The 20,163-nt window shown below is 45.4% G+C and overlaps 1 protein-coding gene across 2 annotated transcripts; it reads right to left on the bottom strand.

Annotated features, from left to right (window-relative positions):
- Nucleotides 1-4,298: 4,298 nt before the first annotated feature.
- Nucleotides 4,299-19,574, bottom strand: RpL11 (ribosomal protein L11). Of its 2 annotated transcripts, none has more exons than XM_075696281.1 (5): nucleotides 19,535-19,574; nucleotides 18,234-18,359; nucleotides 15,496-15,645; nucleotides 12,514-12,756; nucleotides 4,299-4,392 (listed from the first exon to the last, which is right to left on the bottom strand). In XM_075696281.1, exons 1-5 carry the CDS (start codon nucleotides 19,544-19,546, stop codon nucleotides 4,354-4,356), a joined length of 570 nt encoding a protein of 189 aa, XP_075552396.1. In that variant the 5' UTR covers nucleotides 19,547-19,574; the 3' UTR covers nucleotides 4,299-4,353. The 2 variants fall into 2 exon arrangements, with proteins under 2 accessions (XP_075552396.1, XP_075552397.1); XM_075696282.1 differs by lacking the exon at nucleotides 19,535-19,574 and adding an exon at nucleotides 19,338-19,360.
- Nucleotides 19,575-20,163: the final 589 nt, after the last annotated feature.

Here is a 20,163-nt window from a genome sequence, read left to right on the forward strand (position 1 = left end):
TAGTATTTAGTAAGCCCCAAGTAGTAGTATTTAGTGATGTCGTTGTAAGTTAGTAAGTGATCTTATGCTCCCCGGAATGGTAGTGGGCGTCGGTTCGGTTCTGACCGGCACGGCAAGCAAGTCGACTCGTCCATCACTGTTTTATGAAGCAGGCAGAGAGGCATCAGCTGTGTCCCTGTCTCACCGCGTGACAGTATAAAAAGATACTGAGGCGGTGTGTATTCGTGTGTTTGATCAAAGGGAACAGGGCTCATATTCACAGAATGCTCTTACGCTTTAATTCTTGGTAAGATAAAATTTTAGCCAATCCTGATGTTGGACGTATTATTAGGTAAGGCGGCTGGCCAATAGCAAGAAACACTTGCGAAAGAGAAACTTTCTGAATTCGGCACCAGGATTTCACAGTGACGTGCGTTATGTGACCATTGTGGGAGCCTCGCGTCCTTACCTGTTCCCTTTCCCTTCAAACAAATACAAGGCCCGTATTCCCAAAAAACGCTTACGCAAGGATTGTCCGTATAAGCGAAAGTTCAGCCAATCCTGGTTCTGGACAAATTACAGAATTAAGGCTGCCGGTAAATGGAAAAGAGCACTTACGAACGAAAAGCTTTGCGAATTCGGCCCTAGCGTAGAAAACCAGACACCATCCCTGGTGTACGACCTTTGCTTCCACTCTCGAATCGAGCCGGAACCAGTGGCGCACCGGGAGGGAGCGGGGGAAGGAGGGAGGTACGTTATATGAGCTATTAGTTGGATGGTTGGCCTCGCAGTGAACTGGAGCATTCAGAGGGATTGGCCATGCGTCGGGCAGTGAAAGGGTACCAAAATGTAATACGAACTTTGAAAAAAAAAAAGAAAGAAAGTGAAACAAAACTGGCAACTGGAAATGTTGAAATTAAATGTTAATTGAAATAGATAAGATGCCTATATTGACTACATATTACAGGAAATAAATGTATCATTATAAAAAAATTCCTGCATGGAATGCTTTTTGTCTCGTACAGAAAATTGCAGAGTCCATAAGAAACGTCCCTGTGGCTAAAACTCAGCTCGGTAGCGCCAAAGGAATTCACCACTTTCACTGCAGAAATTACACGAAGTTGATTTCGCCAGACCAGACCTGTGAAGGTAAATGTTGACTGGGGGACTCCGCAACGTAGTCCCGTAAGAGATACTTCAGACTTTCTAGTGGAGCACCATCCATTGTTCCAAGGAAAATTTAGATACGAAAAATCGTAGACGGACAATCAAGATTTGTGAAAGTTACATACTTGCAGTTGCAAATTTTCTGGATCGAGCCGCTGGGAAGGACGCACATTTTGGTAAAATAGAGACTACCGGACTATCATGTGCAGCTACTGCATGTTCATAGGCAGTTTCATTTAGTACTGAATACTCGTGGCCTGGCACCGGCCCCACCAAACGAACGAGGCGTCTTGGAACGAAAGAAGGCAACGTTTCAAAGTCGTCTCACAAATTAGGCGTAGTTAGATAACAGACAGGCAATCGGTTAAAATTACAGGTGATGACAAAGATGAATATACCTTCGTAAACCTAATCGAACTGCCAATAATCCATTCTAAAAGATAGGCGTGAATTCAGGTAGGCGGATGGCAAAAGACCAATTCAGAGATGATACAATGTCCACACCTGCCTTCAAAGACGGTAGCGTCTAGTTGCCATCAAGGCGTTTATTTCTGGGTGTGCAAAGTGGTATTCTAAACTAGCTATGGGTAGGGAAAATGCTTAGCATTGTTTGGAAATATGTCATCAAATTCAATCTTAGTGATCGACGCAGTGATGCGAGCTGTACGTGTTGGCCATTGTATTTGAGCCGTTCAGCAGGGCAGCAGCAGAAGCCACTGTTAGCCAAGTCAGGGAATGTTCGCGTAGAAAGCTTCGCCCATTCGGGTTTATTCAGTCGTGTTAAATGTACGTATTCATTTCAGGGCTGCTTTTTGTGGCACTGGTTTCTAGGTATTTAAATTGTAAGCACCTCACTCGTTTAGACTGGCGACTAGCGAAACTCCGTCTATAGGAAGGAAGGAAATCAACTTTATTCAGGTCCTGCAGGCCTATAACACGCGGCACTTGTACCGAAAAAGCCGATAGGATGACAAAAAGCACTTCAAAAATCAAGTTAAAGGCCAACCGCAGCAGAATTTCGGACCGCGCCAGAAGCCGTTTCAGATAGCGTAGATATGGAGCAGTGAGCAGCCTCCGTGCCAAAAAATAAAAAAAAAATAAATAAAAAACGCTTGAAATACGCGTTACGTAGAAGTTTTTGATATTGCGTCAATGTAATTTTTTTAAATATTTAAATAGAGAAAGAGAGGCAATACGGCAGAACTTACCTCACGACGGCTGTCGAAACGATCCCATACGGCAAAACGGCGCCGCAGTAGCTGAATTGGTAGAGCATCGCACGCATAATGCGAAGACGTGGGGTCGTTCCCCACTTGGGGATAGTTTTATCCGGTTCCATTAATTTAGAATTTCTTTAATTCTATTATTAAGTACAACTTGTCATTGTCGGCTTCTTCAGATATAGCCAGCAACAGACTTAATTGCGGCGCGGGTCTTCTTCAACGTGTCGCGTAAAAGTACACGAGCGCGTCTGCTTCACTAAAACTGACTCGGCAGTTTCGTAGGCCTTGTTCTTACGCGCGTCGGCAGTCCACACTCCCGGCGCCTCGCAGCAATACAAGTTCAAAACTCACGCCTATCTGCTCTGGCGACCTGATTGGAGGCGCAAAGGGAGATGGCACACCAATATGGCTGCATTTACGGCTTCAAAAACCTGACGTCAGAGCCTCTTTATCTCTTTCCTCCATGGCCGTAGTACACTTTAGCCGTATACGATACGGCAAGGCTTCACCAGCGGCGAAAATTTCCGTTAGGTGCAGAGTAGACCCAAAATCCTTGTAGCGGCCGTACGCCATTCTTACGCCGCGAAATCGCCAATAGCGTAAAAGTTATTCACAGCCGCCATGACCGCGCCAACGTACGCGTTATGTTTGAAAAATCGAGCGAGACACCACACAGCGTACAAAACTTGTCCACGTTTTACATTGGTCATACAGGAGCGCGTTTGCTCGCTGCCGAAAATCGCGGTTGTACCCATGCCTAAACCACTCGCATACGTTGGGGTGCGAGCTACTGAATACAAACAGCAACCTACGGTACAAACATCGGTACGATCCTTCGACTCGGCCCACCGCGCAGCTAATGAAGCCGCTGGTCCACGCTCTACCACTTTAGACGGTGCGGCAAAATGGCGCTTGACAGCATAGAACCTTTATTCGTAAGCACAAGAATCGTTTTCGGCGCAATGTGGGCACATATTTCCCATATTCCGCTGAAATGCGGCAGGTCGTGGCAGAGTTCGCCTCTCTGCGCAGTTCGGCGCAGCATCGCTGGATGCCTACAGCCCCTTCGCAACGGTCCGCGACAAGTTTCTTTCGCTCGAACACTAAGCATAGCTACAGCCGCCGACCGATAATTCCGACTCGACGGGGCCAGCCAATGTCCTAAATACTGGATTCGCCTGAAAACAAGTGGTTTTATTCCCCATTTGGCCGAGAACGGTGTGCCATACTTTAAGATTGCCACTTTTGCGGCTGCTACCTTCAATTTCATGTGACTAGCATGCCATGACGCATGACCATGCAAGAGACGCATGGGCATCTATGAGCAAAGGCATTCTTGGCACAGTGCCGAGCAAGCTACTAGTGCGGAAAAGCTTCCACCCATCGACACACCCGGTGCCAGACGCGAAATAGCGCGAATAAGTATCTTTAAAAGTGGTCCTCCAAGAATACGACTTAAGTACAGCCCAACACATTCCGCGGATGCGATTTTCTAGCAATGCCTTATATACGATTCCTTTTCACGCTTTTCCTGCTATGTCAGTGATAGAAGCGCCACTCGGCACATATCATTGGGATCAGCAAAATTGAGCAAAAGGCATTGGCTACAATATCGTGGCCTGTATCTCTACCAGTCATGCCGTCGCTACAGGCAGACGTAAGTAGTGAATTCTGCAACCAAATTCCTCTTGGAGACTACTAGACGACTAGACTTCGCTGGTTGCAGTTTCGATGTGTCAGCAGTTATCAAAACGAAAGTATCACTATTTCTGCTTGTCTCAGCAGCCAGATTAGCACACAGAAATCTGTAAGGTGTATACATTAAATCTGAGGCTAATGGCGGTGCCACGGAGCTCTCCGCACAATCAATCATGTCCAAAGTATCAGTCGGCGACTGTATTTGTATGTGTACAAAGCACCTTAAACATATACCATGTGAGTTTTTTTTTTATTTGTGAGGAATCAAATGTGGCCGACAGCAGGTTCATTTGCCGCCCTTTCCAGGCAAGATGATGCCATCGTACTGCAAAGAGAACATTTCACAGCATTAGTCTCAAGTTCTCCAACTGAACCTTAAAAATATAACTTGAACAAAAAGGTGCATCCCCCCCCCCCTGAATCAACGAAAAGGTAGAATGGCTCTTGGTTCTGCTTAATGTGGCCGATTGCAGCTGGAGTGCACAGCCAGAGACCTTTTATCCCAAGGAGAGCATGATAGAGCAAAAGACAACAGCAACCCTGCCAGACCGACAAGATTTACATCTTGCTGCAACATTCTGGAATTTAAGAAGTTATTCTGAACGGCGTCTAGGTGTATGTCAGTCAAAAGTAGCTACTGGCAAAGGAGGAGTCACATGCAAATGGCATTTTCTCAGAGTGACTGCCCCATTAACAGTACATAAGCTGTACCTCCAATCTTGTAGTAAGGACTGAATATGTGTCAGGCCCAACGTTGCAAAGGAGGATTTGCTGTTGCACTCGTTGAGATACAACACAGGACTGCATGCCGATCAAGCATGAGTGCCTGCCGATGCAGTGCGATAGTACAGCAGAGAATATCAGTGAACTCATGCCACTGGAGTTGACAGCTTTCCATTTAACTTACCGTAGTTACTTGAACCTAGGCTGGCCCCGATCCTAAACACCCCCCCGAATATTTGAAGAAAAAACTTGCCTCGAATGTGCACATGACAAGCCCACCCTACATCATATACTTTACTCGCGGACAACTTTCTGCAGCTATGACTGGAAAGCTATGGGGCGGACCTTTTGCACATGTGTAACCGCTCCTAGTATTTCGCCAGCGTTTGACAGTGGTTTTGGTTGCTCAGAATAGACGGTGAATCGACGCAGCATCCACGTGCGACGGTTCCACATTTGCCCAGGCACAGAAGTGAAAAGCCGCAAAGTAAGTTGACTTTTACAATCAGTGGTGTGTGTTGTACTATTTAACTGTTGCTAATAAGGTGTTTGTTTTCTCTTCCCCAGCTTTAACGCGGGACTCTTCCGAAGCGCTCTCACTTGCGCGCGCTTTGCCTCCGTAGCTTTCCCTTCATGGCCACAGAAAGTTTCCATTAGTATAGCCTCGTTGCTATAAAAGGGCTAAATATAGTCAGACATAGTGTGAGCGCTCGCACACGTTACGTCACGTTGGCGAGAACAACAGCGCCCATAGTTCGACCAATCATTGGAAGCACTGGCGCAGCCAACATAACCGAACGCTGCCAATGCACTCCGACACGCCCGGCATCAAGCAATGTGCACCCGCGCACCGATAACGTCGGACCATAACTGCGGTTTGTATTCCGTATAGCTGCCATCTCGTTGCGGCACACGCGAAAAACTATCTCCCGTTGCCCCCTCCAACGACCAACATATTTTTCATCGATGTTGAAGTCCCGCCCGGTTTGAACATTTCACGATACCTCTGCGGCTAGCGCAACTTTTCATTTGAAATCGACACTATAGTGGCATCACTTGTTTGGTGCCATTACGAAAAAGCCATGCTGCATGCCAATACAACGCAGGTCCAAATGGTGACGTCGTTAGTTTGTGTACTTCAGTTGGCTAGTGGTGCATCTAGTGGCAGCTGCGATACTGACTTTTCTAGATGGCACTAGCTAGGCACAATATTTATCATTTTCAGTCAAAAACTGGCGCATTTTTAAAATCCTCGAGTCTAAGCCGACCCTAGAGTTTGGTATATGATTAATGGAAAAAAAAAAAAACATCAGCCCAGATTTGAATAAATATGGTATATACTCGCAAATATTTTCCTCGGCCCTCCTACTGGAAAATAAGAGCTTTTTCGCCAGCCCTAGACGGCACATTTTGCACATGGGGCAGCTTCAGTTTTATGAGTAATTTGTCACTCAAGCTAGCCAATTTTGGCAATCATCGGAACGTCAATCAACAATTAAGATGATGACATTTTAAAGCTCTACACCCCCAGAGTTTAAAGATGGTAAACATCAGCCCATTTTATGTCTGCTGAAGATGAAGCCTTCTCTCAGCGATCTGATTAACCCTGCCTAGTTTGGACTATCATATGCCTGGCAAATTTTTAATCGCATCGCCTACCCCTCTACCATCTCTGACCGATTCGCGGGGTGTAAAGTCCCAAAGCAACACTGGGGCTATGAAAGATGTAATTGTAGAGGACTCAGAATTCTTTCGAACACTTTTGTTATCGTACCACACCAAAACCGAGATACGAGTGCTTTTGCTTTTTACCCTTATCGAAATGCAGTCAGTGCAGCCAGGAATCAAAGCCACAACGTCTTGCTCAAGCAGCAGCAGACCACCATGAGCCACCGCGGTGGGTCTCGACTGCACCTACCTTTCCCTGGCATTCATTCTGTTATGCCAATAGACAAATGGTTGCCTGCCCTACACACTTTATCAGGGGTGTCCAAACTGCAGCTCAAAACTCTCGGATCTGTACCCCCCCCCCCCATATTATTGACTATAAAGACCAGCTTTCTTAATTTTCAAGAGACACACACACAATGGCTGCCAAACTTGGATGTGCTTGCTTCACGAATGGGGAAGCACAATGCAGAGGCACAATGAGCAATTGCAGCATAAGCGGCATTCACTGTGACCACCAGCTTTCTTGGACAAGCAAAAAAATGTCCTGACTTTTTTTTTCAGTTATTGACTAAGATTATTTTTTATGACTCTTTGCATATGCCTCTCTGGCAAGCTCTGCATTAGAGATGTCCTCACTGTGGAAGAAATGTTCAGGAAACTTGACTGAAAAGCCATTGCATTCCATGGCACATTTTCTGTGTGAATTTCCCACAACTGACACTAGCCACAATGTTTCTAGCAATGCTTTGAATACTGGAAGATCAATCCGCAATTACAACATGCCAGCCTATTGAGAACTGTCGAAAAATTGTTGAAATCACTGAAGCTATTGTACCAATTCTGGTGCCTGCTACGAAACTTGATCAGTAATTACAATGGAGCCACAAATCCCTCACATTTAGTACAATAAAATCTCATCAGACCATACCCACTTAAGGGGGGACGCGGCCCTTGAAAACCGAAAAATAGCGAAAAAGTCGATTTTTGAAAAACCATATTTTTGGTTTGTATGTCTCATAAACTACCTGTTCTGTAATTATCAGCACCTAATTCAACCGTAAAGTACCAAAAATAACGCTACTTTTGAGGCCACCGCGGCCCAAAAAACGCGCAAATGCCGAAATGAAGTCAAACTTCGCGGGCGCGCCGTTCCCGGCCCATGCGGCCTGCCCGCGCCATCTTGGTGTCGTTTTGACCGTGGATTCTTTGTCTATATTTTGCCGCCTTGCAAAATGGCATCGTCGGCGCGGTTGAGACGCTATTGGCGTTTTCCTGCGATGTGATGCGGAGCGCTGATTGGCCGGAGCAGTGCATTCAAATCTCGCGGGCTAAGGCACGCCTGCCATTGGCTGCTGCGCGGGCAGCGGCTGCTGCTCAAATCTCGCGGGCTAAAGCGCGCCTGCCATTGGCTGCTGCGCGGGCGGCAGCGGCTGCTCCCTTTGTTGCCGCGCTCGCGTCGTTGTTGCCCCTTGCTCTGTCGGCCTCAACATGAGCTTGCGCGCTGCTCATCGCCTTGCGCTATCTTTTAGATTATTTGTTCAGCTTTTCTTTTTTCGCTAGTTCTTCGCTGCACGCGATGCCGGCAAAGCCCAAGACAGTGCAGATGTTCGGTGCACGGGAGCGCGATATGCGTCTTGTACGAGCATCGAACTTCCTATCTCTCGCAGCGAGTGCCGACTGCGTAGACGCTTTTCAGCGGCGGAACTGTGCTTTCGGCTGTCGCCAGTCGAAAATCCGACACACTGAGTGTGCCTGGAGCCGCAAGAGCTAATTAGAAGCTCCGCAGGAGCTTTCTAATAAAGAAACACATGTGTTCAACTTTAAGGCCTGTTTTCTCGGAATGGATTTTTTCGCTAGTAGTGGTGCTGGGGAAGGCGATATCTCAAGAACCGCTCTTCAGATTTGTATGCCGTTTTTTTTATTCTGTTCCTGAATGACTTTGCCAGGGGGTAACAGGCTTCTTTTTTTGAAAGCTGGTGCAGTTAATTTATAATAAGCAATTAATTTTTGATGGATGTGGTCATTACTGGCTACATCAAATTCAAAGTTGTCTTAAAAATTTTTGGAGGGGAAATTAAAGAAAAGGGCTCTTTAGCCCCCTGGGATATCTATCAAGGGATCATCACAGTGAATTTCAGCTTCCTACGATGTCCTGGCATTTCTCCAGGCTCTTCCTCAGGCATATACATGAATCACCTAGTTAGACCTCAATAACTCTGGAACTAATAAACATATCTTCATGAAACTTTGCAGTTCCTCATAATTCAGTGGTGTGAACGTACCCTGAAAGTTTCATCTGGATATCTTAAAAAATAAGAAAGTTCGGTCTCCAGGGTAGCCTCCCCCCTTAAACAGCAGTTTCCTTTTAAAAGAAGTCAAATCTCCAACTCAGCGGCCATTGAAAATAATTTGTTTTGTATCCGCATAAACTGTACCAGCTTATTACGCTTATTATCTTATTATCGGTTAACATGTAGTGCTTCCACTTTTCGTCACGCTATCACGGTGGTGCATCGTCCTCATTGGGCAGCCCGTTAGGTCAACTAGCCTCAAATATCAGAACGGCCTCCAAGCATCCTGTGCATTTGCACGTGAAGCTGCATCAACATTTCGGTGTCGTGCAAGCAAGGACTCGTGTCATGCTGAAGCTCAGGTAAAAGACACCAGGTGCTCGTATAGAAGAAAAATTTGACACTGTTTGTGCTACCGAACGTGGAGCGAAGAAGTCGGCGCTGTCATGCGACAGGGATCTACCGTCGACTACAGTGTGTGATATTTGAAATGCAAAGAAGTTGCTCAGCAGTGCTGCTGCGACCGCGAAGCGATAGCGGCTACAAGGTTCGACTTTTCGCCGGTGTTGCCTCTGTTGCCAAAGTTCTGCCTAACGACAGTGATGAGGACGACAGGGAAGGCAACAGCACGGGTGATTCAGACCCGACAGTGGCAGAAGCTGCGTGTTACATCAGCCTCAACAGCATCCCGCAATGTAAAAGGTGCCCCGCGACTTCTGCAGCGCTACCACACCCATGCACGCAAAATATGCAACACTAACAAGGAATCTGCCGTGAGAGCGTTTGCCGAGAAAAGGGAGCTGGCTGCAACCCTGGCTCGCAGCTTCGGTAAGTTTGACACCGCTGTTGTTGCGGCTAGGCTGCTGCAGCATCAAACGAAAATGAAGTGCAGTCAACTTACAACGATGCCACATATGACGATAAATCGGTTATGACAGTGAATAGACTTCACAGTATCAATTTATGCATTAGGAATAAAAGAAAAAAACATAATGATATGTTACTCGCCACATATCGGAGATATCGAAATTCTGCCTTTTGGGCAGCGTTTTCCATGCAGAATAATCGTGAAATTTGCGTTGCTAAGTTCCCCTTAACCGAGACAGGGTGAAAAGTTTGCCTATGCAAGTTCGTATCTGCCACCATTACCGCGCAGAGCATCCCGCCAGCGCACCGATTGCGAAAGCTACGGAGAGCGCCGCAAGTTAGCGCAGCATGTCACAAGATGGCACGAGCTGTTCTGCGTCTCCGGCGAGCGTCCAAAGAAAAGTGAGAAGCAAACCCCACCCACGCTCCCTTCCTACAATAATATCCCTCTCTTCCTCAGCGAGTATGGAACTGTGACGCGGAAGTGGTAGGTGCGTAGGTGAGAAAACGTGAAGCTGTGTCTCCCGAGACAAAGCTGCAAATTTTGCAAGACTCAAAGTACGAGCTCGCGCAGTCGATGATACCGACAATTCTGAAAATCGCAAGCGTCACGATCATGAAGGCTAGAACGAGCGACCATGCCAATTGACGGAAACGCCGTGCTTTGTGCGCCAGGGCAAAACCCCGCATGTGTGAAACCAACACAGTGGCAGCTGCTGACATTACCGAAGGCTGGGAGCATGTTGCTACTGGCAATAAAACTGATGGTGCATTGATGGAGGAGTTTCCGAGTACGGATAGCGCTGCCTCATTCTGCGAAGAATCTCCGACGGAGGTGACGACGAGATGACAGTGGACACCGACGGTAACGTTCACGCAAAGTACACCGTTGTCGATAGAGTCGCTCACTGATTTATTGCACGCTACATTGGAGCTGCCAGTGTTCGCGCAGCTGCTGGACGCAACGCACACCGCAGTTGTGAACCTGAAAATTCCGCAAAAGCAAGAGAAAACTGACAATTTCAGCGCACCTAAAGCTTGACACGCTCCTTAGAGGTATAAATAAATGTTATTTTTCACACCCTACTTTCTACAATGCCAATTTTCCATCGTAAGCAGCAAATTTGTTTTTTGAGCTGCAAAGGTATGTTCGGCAGCTTTTTCTCTTTTTTACAGCAGTCCAGATATAGCAATGATCGGCTATAACGATTGGATTTTTGATTTTGCATATTGCTATAAGTGGACTGCACTGTGACAGACTTTTGTCGCGTGAAGTGAATAAATACTACATGTTTTTGCCCTTTCATCACACTCTCTCCGAGTTCCGTTTAATCAGTACTACCGTTTAGTATGTACTTTCTCCAAGCTCTGGCCAACTACGGTTTAACGAGGTTTCACTGTTATCTAAGACAGTTTTCGAACACTTGGCATATTCAAAGTGAACTCATTTCCAACACATCCAAAATAATATTCACACTACATTAATCAAAGGTGACCATGTCTGCTGTCAGTTCTAAAACCTAGTAAATAGGGTGATGCACTACAGAGAAAAAATTTAGTAGCCATGTGTGGATGACTTGAGAAGCTGTAGCACATCACACACAGCTACATAACGGTACATGTATTTCTTTCCATCATCTTATAATGGTAGCGATGCTAGCTTTGCGAGTACTGCAATAAACACCGATTAGTTCGGTTACAACCTTAGACAGGTTCTTGGCTAAAGAAAATCTATATGCGACCGCTGAATTGAATTGGTATGGCACTTCAAACTCTTCTAGCACAAACAGCATGAACCATTTGTCTGGTTTTGAAATGTCCGCATTGAAGTCTCCAACAATATCACAGGGGTAGTGTCAACACAGCTAGCCCATGCTAACTGCGACATCATGAAAACACTTCGGCGTACCTGGAGATACACAGTGGATATCAGAATTCCGTCTTTCGTTTGTACTGTACAGACATCCCCACAATCAGTGGCATTGTCCTCTTGCGAGTCAAGGGTGTACGGGCGTACATACGTATTGTCCTTTTTGTATATGGCAATACCTCCTGCTCGTGGGTCCGTCTGCTGTTTACAAACAATTCTAGTATACCCATCTACTTGAAACAATGCATCTTGATTTGTTTATTTCATGTATTATTATTATTAGGGGCAGAGTGCTTCAAGCCTGCTTTCCTTCTGCCGCGGGTCAGCCCAGTATTGCACTATCTCCAGGATCGGCCCACACTCACCTTTTTTTCATTGTTGACGCACAAGCAAGAAACATACATGAAACCCTAGCCATCTACAGCTTCGCCGTAAAATAATTCACAATTCTTTGCTACTTTGAAACACGCACAAATACTATACTTCGTTTCATCATATGAAATCTGTACAAGTAGTGTGGTCATAGAAGTGCCACTGCATAAGTTTCGAAGTGAAGTTTTACCTGCAAACCCTCCAATGGAACAACTTTATATGTTACAACTGCAACTTGTGGTCGTAAGGCTATGCCAAGTTAAATAATTGTGCACCTTTGAACTTCCAGTACGAAATACTGTTTTGGTCACGCATGCAGGCCGTTCACTGTGGCCACTACTCGAAGAAGCAACTTCAATTGTTTAGTGGTAAACAGATCAGCGACATGGTTTACAACATACACGACTTACTGTTGCTTGAACAATATGTCACATACCTCTACCTTTTATATGTAATGCACCATTTCTTTGTCACAATTGCTAACAGTGAGAGAAGTTCATCCAGTTTTCACAGCGTTGCATGCCGTTATGAAACAGTCTCACAGCCTACATCTCAGAACCAAGCATATAGCCACCTTTTACAAAGGTTATTAAATGAAAGCTCCAGAGGAGAGGAAGTAAAAACAACCATGTGCCCCTATTGGGATGCTGACCTTCTGTTGGAACCATTTGATGGCCTCTTCCTTTGAAAGCCGGTGATTGCACCCAATGGTGCCTTTCTTGTGGCGTCTGTGTGCAACGTTGAAGCCTGGGCGGCCCAGCACTACGTAAAAGTCGAGACCGTAGATACCAATGGTGGGGTCATACTTGATACCCAAGTCAATGTGCTCCTGGATACCGAAGCCAAAGTTGCCTGTGTCCGAGAAGTTGTCCTTGCGGAGCTCGTATTCTCGCACCTGCATGAAGAAAGGGAAGGCATACCACACAGGAATTTTGTAGGAACTAGTTTATTGGAGGGCTTTCAAGAATGAGCACAATGGAACCCATCAAATATGTTTTCCACGGAATCACGGAAAAAAAAAAAGAGAACCGGCATGCCAGGGAAATAAATCATGCAAACATCCTGTTGAGTATTAAAACAATGACACTATGCACAGCTCAGGATCTAAAAAAGAATTAGTCACCAAATGATAGTATGGACCCAACAGAGACTGCTTAAATGTCAGAAGTACAGTCGCCGACTGTATTTTCGGACTCTAAAAATTCAGACATGCTCGATTATTCGGTCTGCTTCGCGGCACCGCCATTCTCCCCATAGACCATAATGTATAACAACTGCAGAAAGTTCGGACACCTTGCAACCTCTCGTCTGATTTTTCGGACACTCCTTAAGCCAACTCGATCGAGAGCACAATACACTCTGACCATAGACTCTGACCGGTGCATGGTTAGACTTGCTGAACTCCATTTTTGTTTTGAATGGAGCCTCCTTGCTGCCCCACGAAGTGGCACTACTGCAAATCCCCGCTCATCATCGTTTCTGCCTGGTTCGTAGCTATAGCAGTTCCGGTTTCAGCTTAGTAAGCCATGTCAAGACAATCCAGCAGCTGATTTGTTTCTTTTTTCGTGCACGACGCTGCGAGTAGGCCACCTTTTTCGTTTGTGCGACTGGTGTTGGCGTGACGGCGTGGCGACGTTTGCTTTGTGTGCTGTGTCGAGGTTGCGGTGATGCAATGCGGCATACGGAAACATCGTGTCAATTGTCTAATGGCGGCGACAGTGCCCACGAAGACTGTGTTGGGGAATGCCGGCAAGCGGGTGCCGAGAGGCCTAGGATTTGTTGCCTTCCGATGTGGTCCCTACTGACGCCGAAAATGTTCTGCCAAGACTTGCACAGTGGTTGCATTGCGATTCCGGACACCGTCTCATTTGAGTTTCACAGGTGCTGATACTGCTGTACTAACATGCGCAGAACTCGACGGCAAGATCATTCGTCAGGTTTCTGCTGCGCCGCCGGACGATGACTCTGAGTCGGAAGATGACGCACCATGTGCTACGCTGCCGTTGCATGTACGAGCAGTGACTGTGCTTTTAGCCGCCTATAATGACCGTACAACCCTCTCCGAGATTCAGGCTTATCTGATTGCGCCTAAACTGAACAGCGTGCAATAGTGCATTCACGATTTCTTCAAGCCTAGTGCCGAGCCCGAATAAGTGCGTGGAAATAAAGGATTTCTTTTTTTTTTTCTTAATCTGCTTTTTCGGACATTTCCGCAGTCCCCGTGAGGTTCGAATAAACAGTCAAGCAGGCTTGAGAATAAGAACGCCATGCGGGAGAGATATCTTCTAAAAGTGGCAGGAAAAGGTGCATTGGATCCTCAGATTATCACTTTCGAAGATACCTTGTTGTTTCAAAGATTTCACATAACTAGCATTAGACACATAGGCGTCTGAGCAACGGTATTCCGAGTTCAGTGCCAGGATCACTGTCTTGTTAAAAAAAAAAAAAAAAAAAGCAGCATAGAACTCATTTTTGCAATGAGAAAAGGTGCAACTTGCACAATTTGCCTGAGCAGAATGGTTACTTATTCATGTTCATGTTCCGAACACCTTTATTGCTGTTTACAGACCACAATGTGTTTGAGGTTCTGCTCTCCCGAATGGCTTTGCAAGCATTGTGAATACGCCGGTGGACCAAGCCTTTATTAGTAAACAACACCAGTTTGTCTTGTGATGCATCCAAGTTTTGTGAACACCAAAATCGTGTGATGCAGCTCATTGCCATTGGCTAATCATATAAAATTACTCTTCTTTTGAATGAGTTTCTGAATGAAAGCGGTGTATCAATGTTGTCAACCTACACAATAGCTTCTGTTGACATCTTGTGCACAAATGGTGATGACGCTGCTGAGTTTGGCTGCTACCAATGCCGTAAGCATGGTTTCTTTCGTATTCAATTATAATGTGCACAAAATTTTTGAACCCACATATTTACAAAGAAGAGGTAGACAGAAGTACACTATTTTTGCATATGCCTATCATATTGGAAGCAGGCAACTAAAACGGTTCTCCGATGCTCCTGACAATCCAGGCATCTGAGTGGTAAGTACAAGTTCTTTGGTTCCTGAGGGCAATGAAACTAATGATAACCAATGAAACTCCCTGAAAGAGCCTGTAGTCACCTGGCAGTCACAAGCAATGCAGTCTATATACTTCTGACAAAGACTGTACCTCCAATTTAGTAGCAAAGCCTGAATTTGTACTCGGGCCTTACGTTGCAGAGGAGGATTCACTCTCGCACTTGTTGACATATAACACAGGGCTGAGTGCACAACACGCATTCAGTGCCTGCCGATGAGTGCTTTTGAAATTGCTCCACATGTTGGACGCCTTAAACCTAGGAAAGTTGCCAGATTTCAAGACCCATTGATCAGCTACGCTGGTGGAAGCAGACCAACCAAACAAAATTGTGATCATGTAGGCTTCTTGTCAGAAGTACAGTAACTTTGTATTTGCCTATCATATTGGAAGCAGGTAGCTAAAATGTGTCAGATGGCTCATTACTGTTCACATTCTCAGCACATAAACTGTTTAAAAATCAAAGTATCAGGCACCAATTTCTCGACAGCCTCACCCGGCAACACAGGACGCATGAAACATGCTACCTGCAGATCACACAAAACAATCACACACACCTTGAGGCCTTTCTCGAGGATCTCCTCTGCCTTGGGGCCCCGGACGGTGCAGTGCACCGCAATTTTTTCGTTTCTCCTGATGCCAAACGATCGCACCGTGTAGCGGGCCTTGGAGAACACAGGCTGCTGGCCTGTCAGCTGTTCGAGCACCTGATGAGAGTCAACAAACAGTTGAATACATTGAAACCTGCAGCAGACATGTGAGTATTTCCCCTGTGCCAAATGCCCAAGTTAGCAATCAAGGCTGAAGCATGTGCTCCTGTATGCTTTAGTTAATTTAATATTGAGGTTTTACGTGCCCAAAACACGGCCTGATTCCAAGGCGTGCCGTAGTGGTGGGCTCCGAATTCATTTTGATTACCTAGGGATCTTTAATGCGCATCTAAATCTACTTAGATTTAGGTGTTTTTGCATTTCACTGCCACCAAGATGTGGCTGCCGTAACCAGGATTTGAACCCACGACTTTGTGCTTAGCAGAGCAACACCAAAGAGCAACCACGGCGAGTTAGTGTTCTGGCTACAAGCAAATGCAGATTGGCGAGATGCTCTGCCAGACAGGCGATACACCCTGTGCTTATTAGCACGGCACTTAACTTCGGTAGCTGCGATTTGTCGTGTGCATTATGCAGTGCTATTAGTGGCTTGGCTGAACCTCAGTTATGCATATTGAATCTTATACCCATGCCACACGGGCACAGAAAATGGCATTCAGTAGTTAAGGCCCAAGTCCACGAATGACATTTTTTGGCGAACCTTAGAATATGACAAAGACTACAGCAAAAAGCAAAAAAAAAAAAGTACAAGACACACTAAATATTTTGACAACTCATCAAGTTGATTGTTTGTGTCATGGCATTTAATGCGCCAAAAACCTGCCGTGGTTGCTCAGTGGCTATCGCGGGATCGAATCCCGGCCACGGCGGCTGCATTTCGATGGGGGCGAAATGCGAAAACACCCGTGTGCTTAGATTTAGGTGCACGTTAAAGAACCCCAGGTGGTCAAAATTTCCGGAGTCCTCCACTACGGCGTGCCTCATAATCAGAAAGTGGTTTTGGCACGTAAAACCCCGAATATTATTATTATTAATGCGCCAAAGAAAAGATTATTCATTAAAGATTTGCTGACTTCTGTAGAAACACTGCGGACAGGCGCTCTGCTCTAAATAGTCGCAGTAAGAATGATCTGCGTGACAAAAAAACCTCGTTAAGTTGATTCATGAAATAATACAATAATAGCAGCCAAGACTTCCGTTGTGATTATATGCTGTTTATACAAGCTCATAAGTGTATAAGTTCTATAAATGTCACCGATGCAGGTAGGTACAAATACCCGCCAGGTCTGAAAAGTTGGTCAGCGACTGTACATATATACTTTTGAAATCAGTTCTGCCTTCCCTTTAAAAACAAGACATGAATGCATTTAACTGTATCTCGGCAAAGTCTATTTAAGCCAAAAAATGTCAATGGAAACATAACAGTTCTATATAGACTTTTGCAAGAGTTATGATTGACAAACAAAAAATGTCAAGACCATTGGTGCCAATACAACAATTACAATAGAGCTCTGAAAACAGGGCTTATTACAAGAGAATTGCAGAAGTTAGCAAATAAGCATTTTGCTGGAATATGTCTTTTCATATTAAAGATTGTCTCACTAGTGCTCCTACTCTCATCTGTTGCAGAAATCAAGTCAACATTCAACGAACAGAACAGTAAAGTGCTTCATTGGCAATGTGCATAGATGCTGAGACCCCTACCGTCCACCTCGCAGATACGTTATAAACGGGCAAACATATTAAAAAAACATCAATGTACAGATGTGGTGCAAGCTGTACCTCCAATTTAGTAGCAAAGCCTGAATTTGTAGTCTGGCCTCACGTTGCAGAGGAGGATTCACTCTCGCACTTGTTGACATACAACACAGGGCTGACTGCACAACATGCATTCAGTGCCTGCCGATGAGTGCTTTGGCAATTGTGGCACGTGTGTGCCTTAAATAGAGGAAAAATGATAGTCTGCGACATGGATTCACATGAAAAAAAAAAAAAAAAGTTTTCCAGATGTGTAAAGGTTTCTACTTGCAACATGCACCGATCAGTTACACTAGTGGAAGCATACAAACAAAAAAATGTGTGATCATGTAGGCTTTTTGTAAATGCTATATTAATGCCCTTATACCATCACGTGTCTCACTATCATGGATAATTATGGTCAGCACCAACACATCAGCGGCTGCTTCAGTTCACCGCAGAGGGGCAACTGCGGCATGTGTTAGGTCATACTGATCCCATTTCTGCAACACAGCTCTTGTCTGACGTTTCCCTGTAGCAAACAAAAAGGCACAAGTGAAAATTGAGCTTTCTGGTTTTAAGCCTTTTTTTTTTTTTTTAAGACTTACGCATTTGTTCCTCTTGTCCCGATTACATAGGACATAAGATGGGGAGAACACCATCGCTGCTAAGCAAAACTGAAAATGTTTGGAGGTCTTTATGTGCTACACCAGCTGCCATAACCAACATTCTAAGTAGGCGTTTTCCAATTGTGAAAATTAAAAATTTTGCCTGCTAACTCAATTGTGGTAAAAGCTAATGTCTCTAGTGTACACAAAACCCAATGAGCTTCTCATTCAAGTTGCAACATTGACAAACACCCACAGGCCATACCATTAGTGTCAAATGAAACGTGAACGGGGGAGCACATGCCCGAAGTATAACCAAGCTCTGTACAAAAGGCTCACCTTGGCAGCCCGTGTCAGCCTGTCTCCCGATTCACCAACACAAATGTTTAGGCACAGCTTTCGGATCCGAACCTCCCGCATGGGGTTCTTATCCTTGTCTTTCTTGTCCTTTCTCGGCAGTTTCGTCTGTAAAGGAAGCTGCGCATGAAGCACATGTCAATGCGTTCACAAAGCCTGTCTCCATAAGTCCACAGCAACCGCAGTGTCATTTCTGCAGGCCTACTTTAATCTTAGAAGGGCGACAGTTAGGGCTAGTGGGTTTTCCATTTTTGATTGTGCAGTACAGCGCGAAGCAGGGACAAGGGACACAAGAAAAGCACTTGTCCTCATTTTTCTTGCGTCCCTTGTCCCTGCTTCGTGCTGCACCACCCAACCTACTTTCATTATTCTTCACGAGTACAGGCACTGTCGACTATAAAGTCTTTTCATGAAATGGCAAGCTTGCTGTCTTACATTGTTTAATCAAAACACGCAAGATGTTTCTTTTCCATGTGCAGTGCGCCGATGCTATGCTCTAAGAACGAGTTATATTTTGATGATGACAGAATTATTTCGATGTCATGTATCGGGTAGGACAGCGAAGCGCAATAGCCAATTTAGTGCTCTTGAAAGAGGCGTATTGTTCACACAGGGCTACCACGTTGGAAGGAACAGAAAACTTTTCCAGAATGGCAACACAAAGGGGCAGGCGTTGCGAGGGCGCTCCTCCACCCAATCACGTTTGTAAACTTATTCAGCAAACAGTTGCTCATAACGCCTTTATAGAGGGCAGGTTTGCGATTTTATCTATGTGCATACGAATCTCGAAAGGCTTCCCACGCACGGTACTCATTTTGCAGTTACACTAGCACGCGCATCTTGATTCATACTAGCAGGATCGAAACTCGAGAATGACTCCCATAGAACCACACACAATAACTCCCGGATGGACAAGACTAGACATGCCCAGACATGAAACCATTGTGACCCCGCAAGCCTTGGCCCGGAATTCCTCGTTGTAGCTAGTGCCAAGGGAAACGTCCCAAAGTAGCGATAAAAATGACTTGCAAGCTGTACACCCGCTCAACACTTCGCCAGCATACACGTTGCGCTTAGCATACTCACGGACATGCAAACACCGACAGTGCAGGGACAAGCGTAAAAGTCGCCGTAAAGTACTGTAACAGCTTATTACACTTTCACTAACTATGTAACTTCGGAGCAGGAGCCCTTCTGTATGAGGTCGGTATAAACAAAAACGGTTTTGAGTATGCACTTTTCCGATTAATTTTGATTGAAAATGTGAAAAATATTCAGCATACCTTCGCTGCCATGGTGCCGAACGGAAAAAGAACTCGGCTTGTCTTGTCTTATCCGACAGCGGCTCTTTTGTGTACTTTCTTCATTCGACGCCGCAACTTGTTGGCGCTGTCATCGCTAGCGTTGAAGCGTTCACTGATGACGTCAAAGTGACAAATTTTCATGGCATCTGCTTGCGTGTATTTCTTTTTACGTACTGCAGCCCACATGGTATTAAAGCAGGCGTGGCGATAACATCACATGTCAATTACTGGCAAAAACTGGTCAGGGGCAAAGAACGAACATTTCTGGACAAATCATTCCACCGTTCAATTCTTGAGGGAGAAAAATTACACTCTAGAAGAAGTTTACACCCTTTGGGGCTTATCTTGTCCCCAAACAATAATCATCTGCCTTCCTCGCGTTTCCTCTCTTGAAAACTCGGCGCTCACTACTTTCCTGTCGAGAATGCCGTGTCAAGCTGATATACGCGCAAGCCGTTCGTGACTAGGAAGTACCAGGCTCACAGCGTCAAAGAAATGAAATGCAGGCAAGACAGATGACGATTATTGTTTGAGGACGAAATACAACCCAAAGGGTGGAAACTTTTTTTAGAGTGCATGTCTGTACATGTCGGTTATGAATTGGAATG

This window comes from Dermacentor variabilis, chromosome 6, assembly GCF_050947875.1.
Source record: "Dermacentor variabilis isolate Ectoservices chromosome 6, ASM5094787v1, whole genome shotgun sequence".
In the NCBI taxonomy this organism is placed as follows: Eukaryota; Metazoa; Arthropoda; class Arachnida; order Ixodida; family Ixodidae; genus Dermacentor; species Dermacentor variabilis.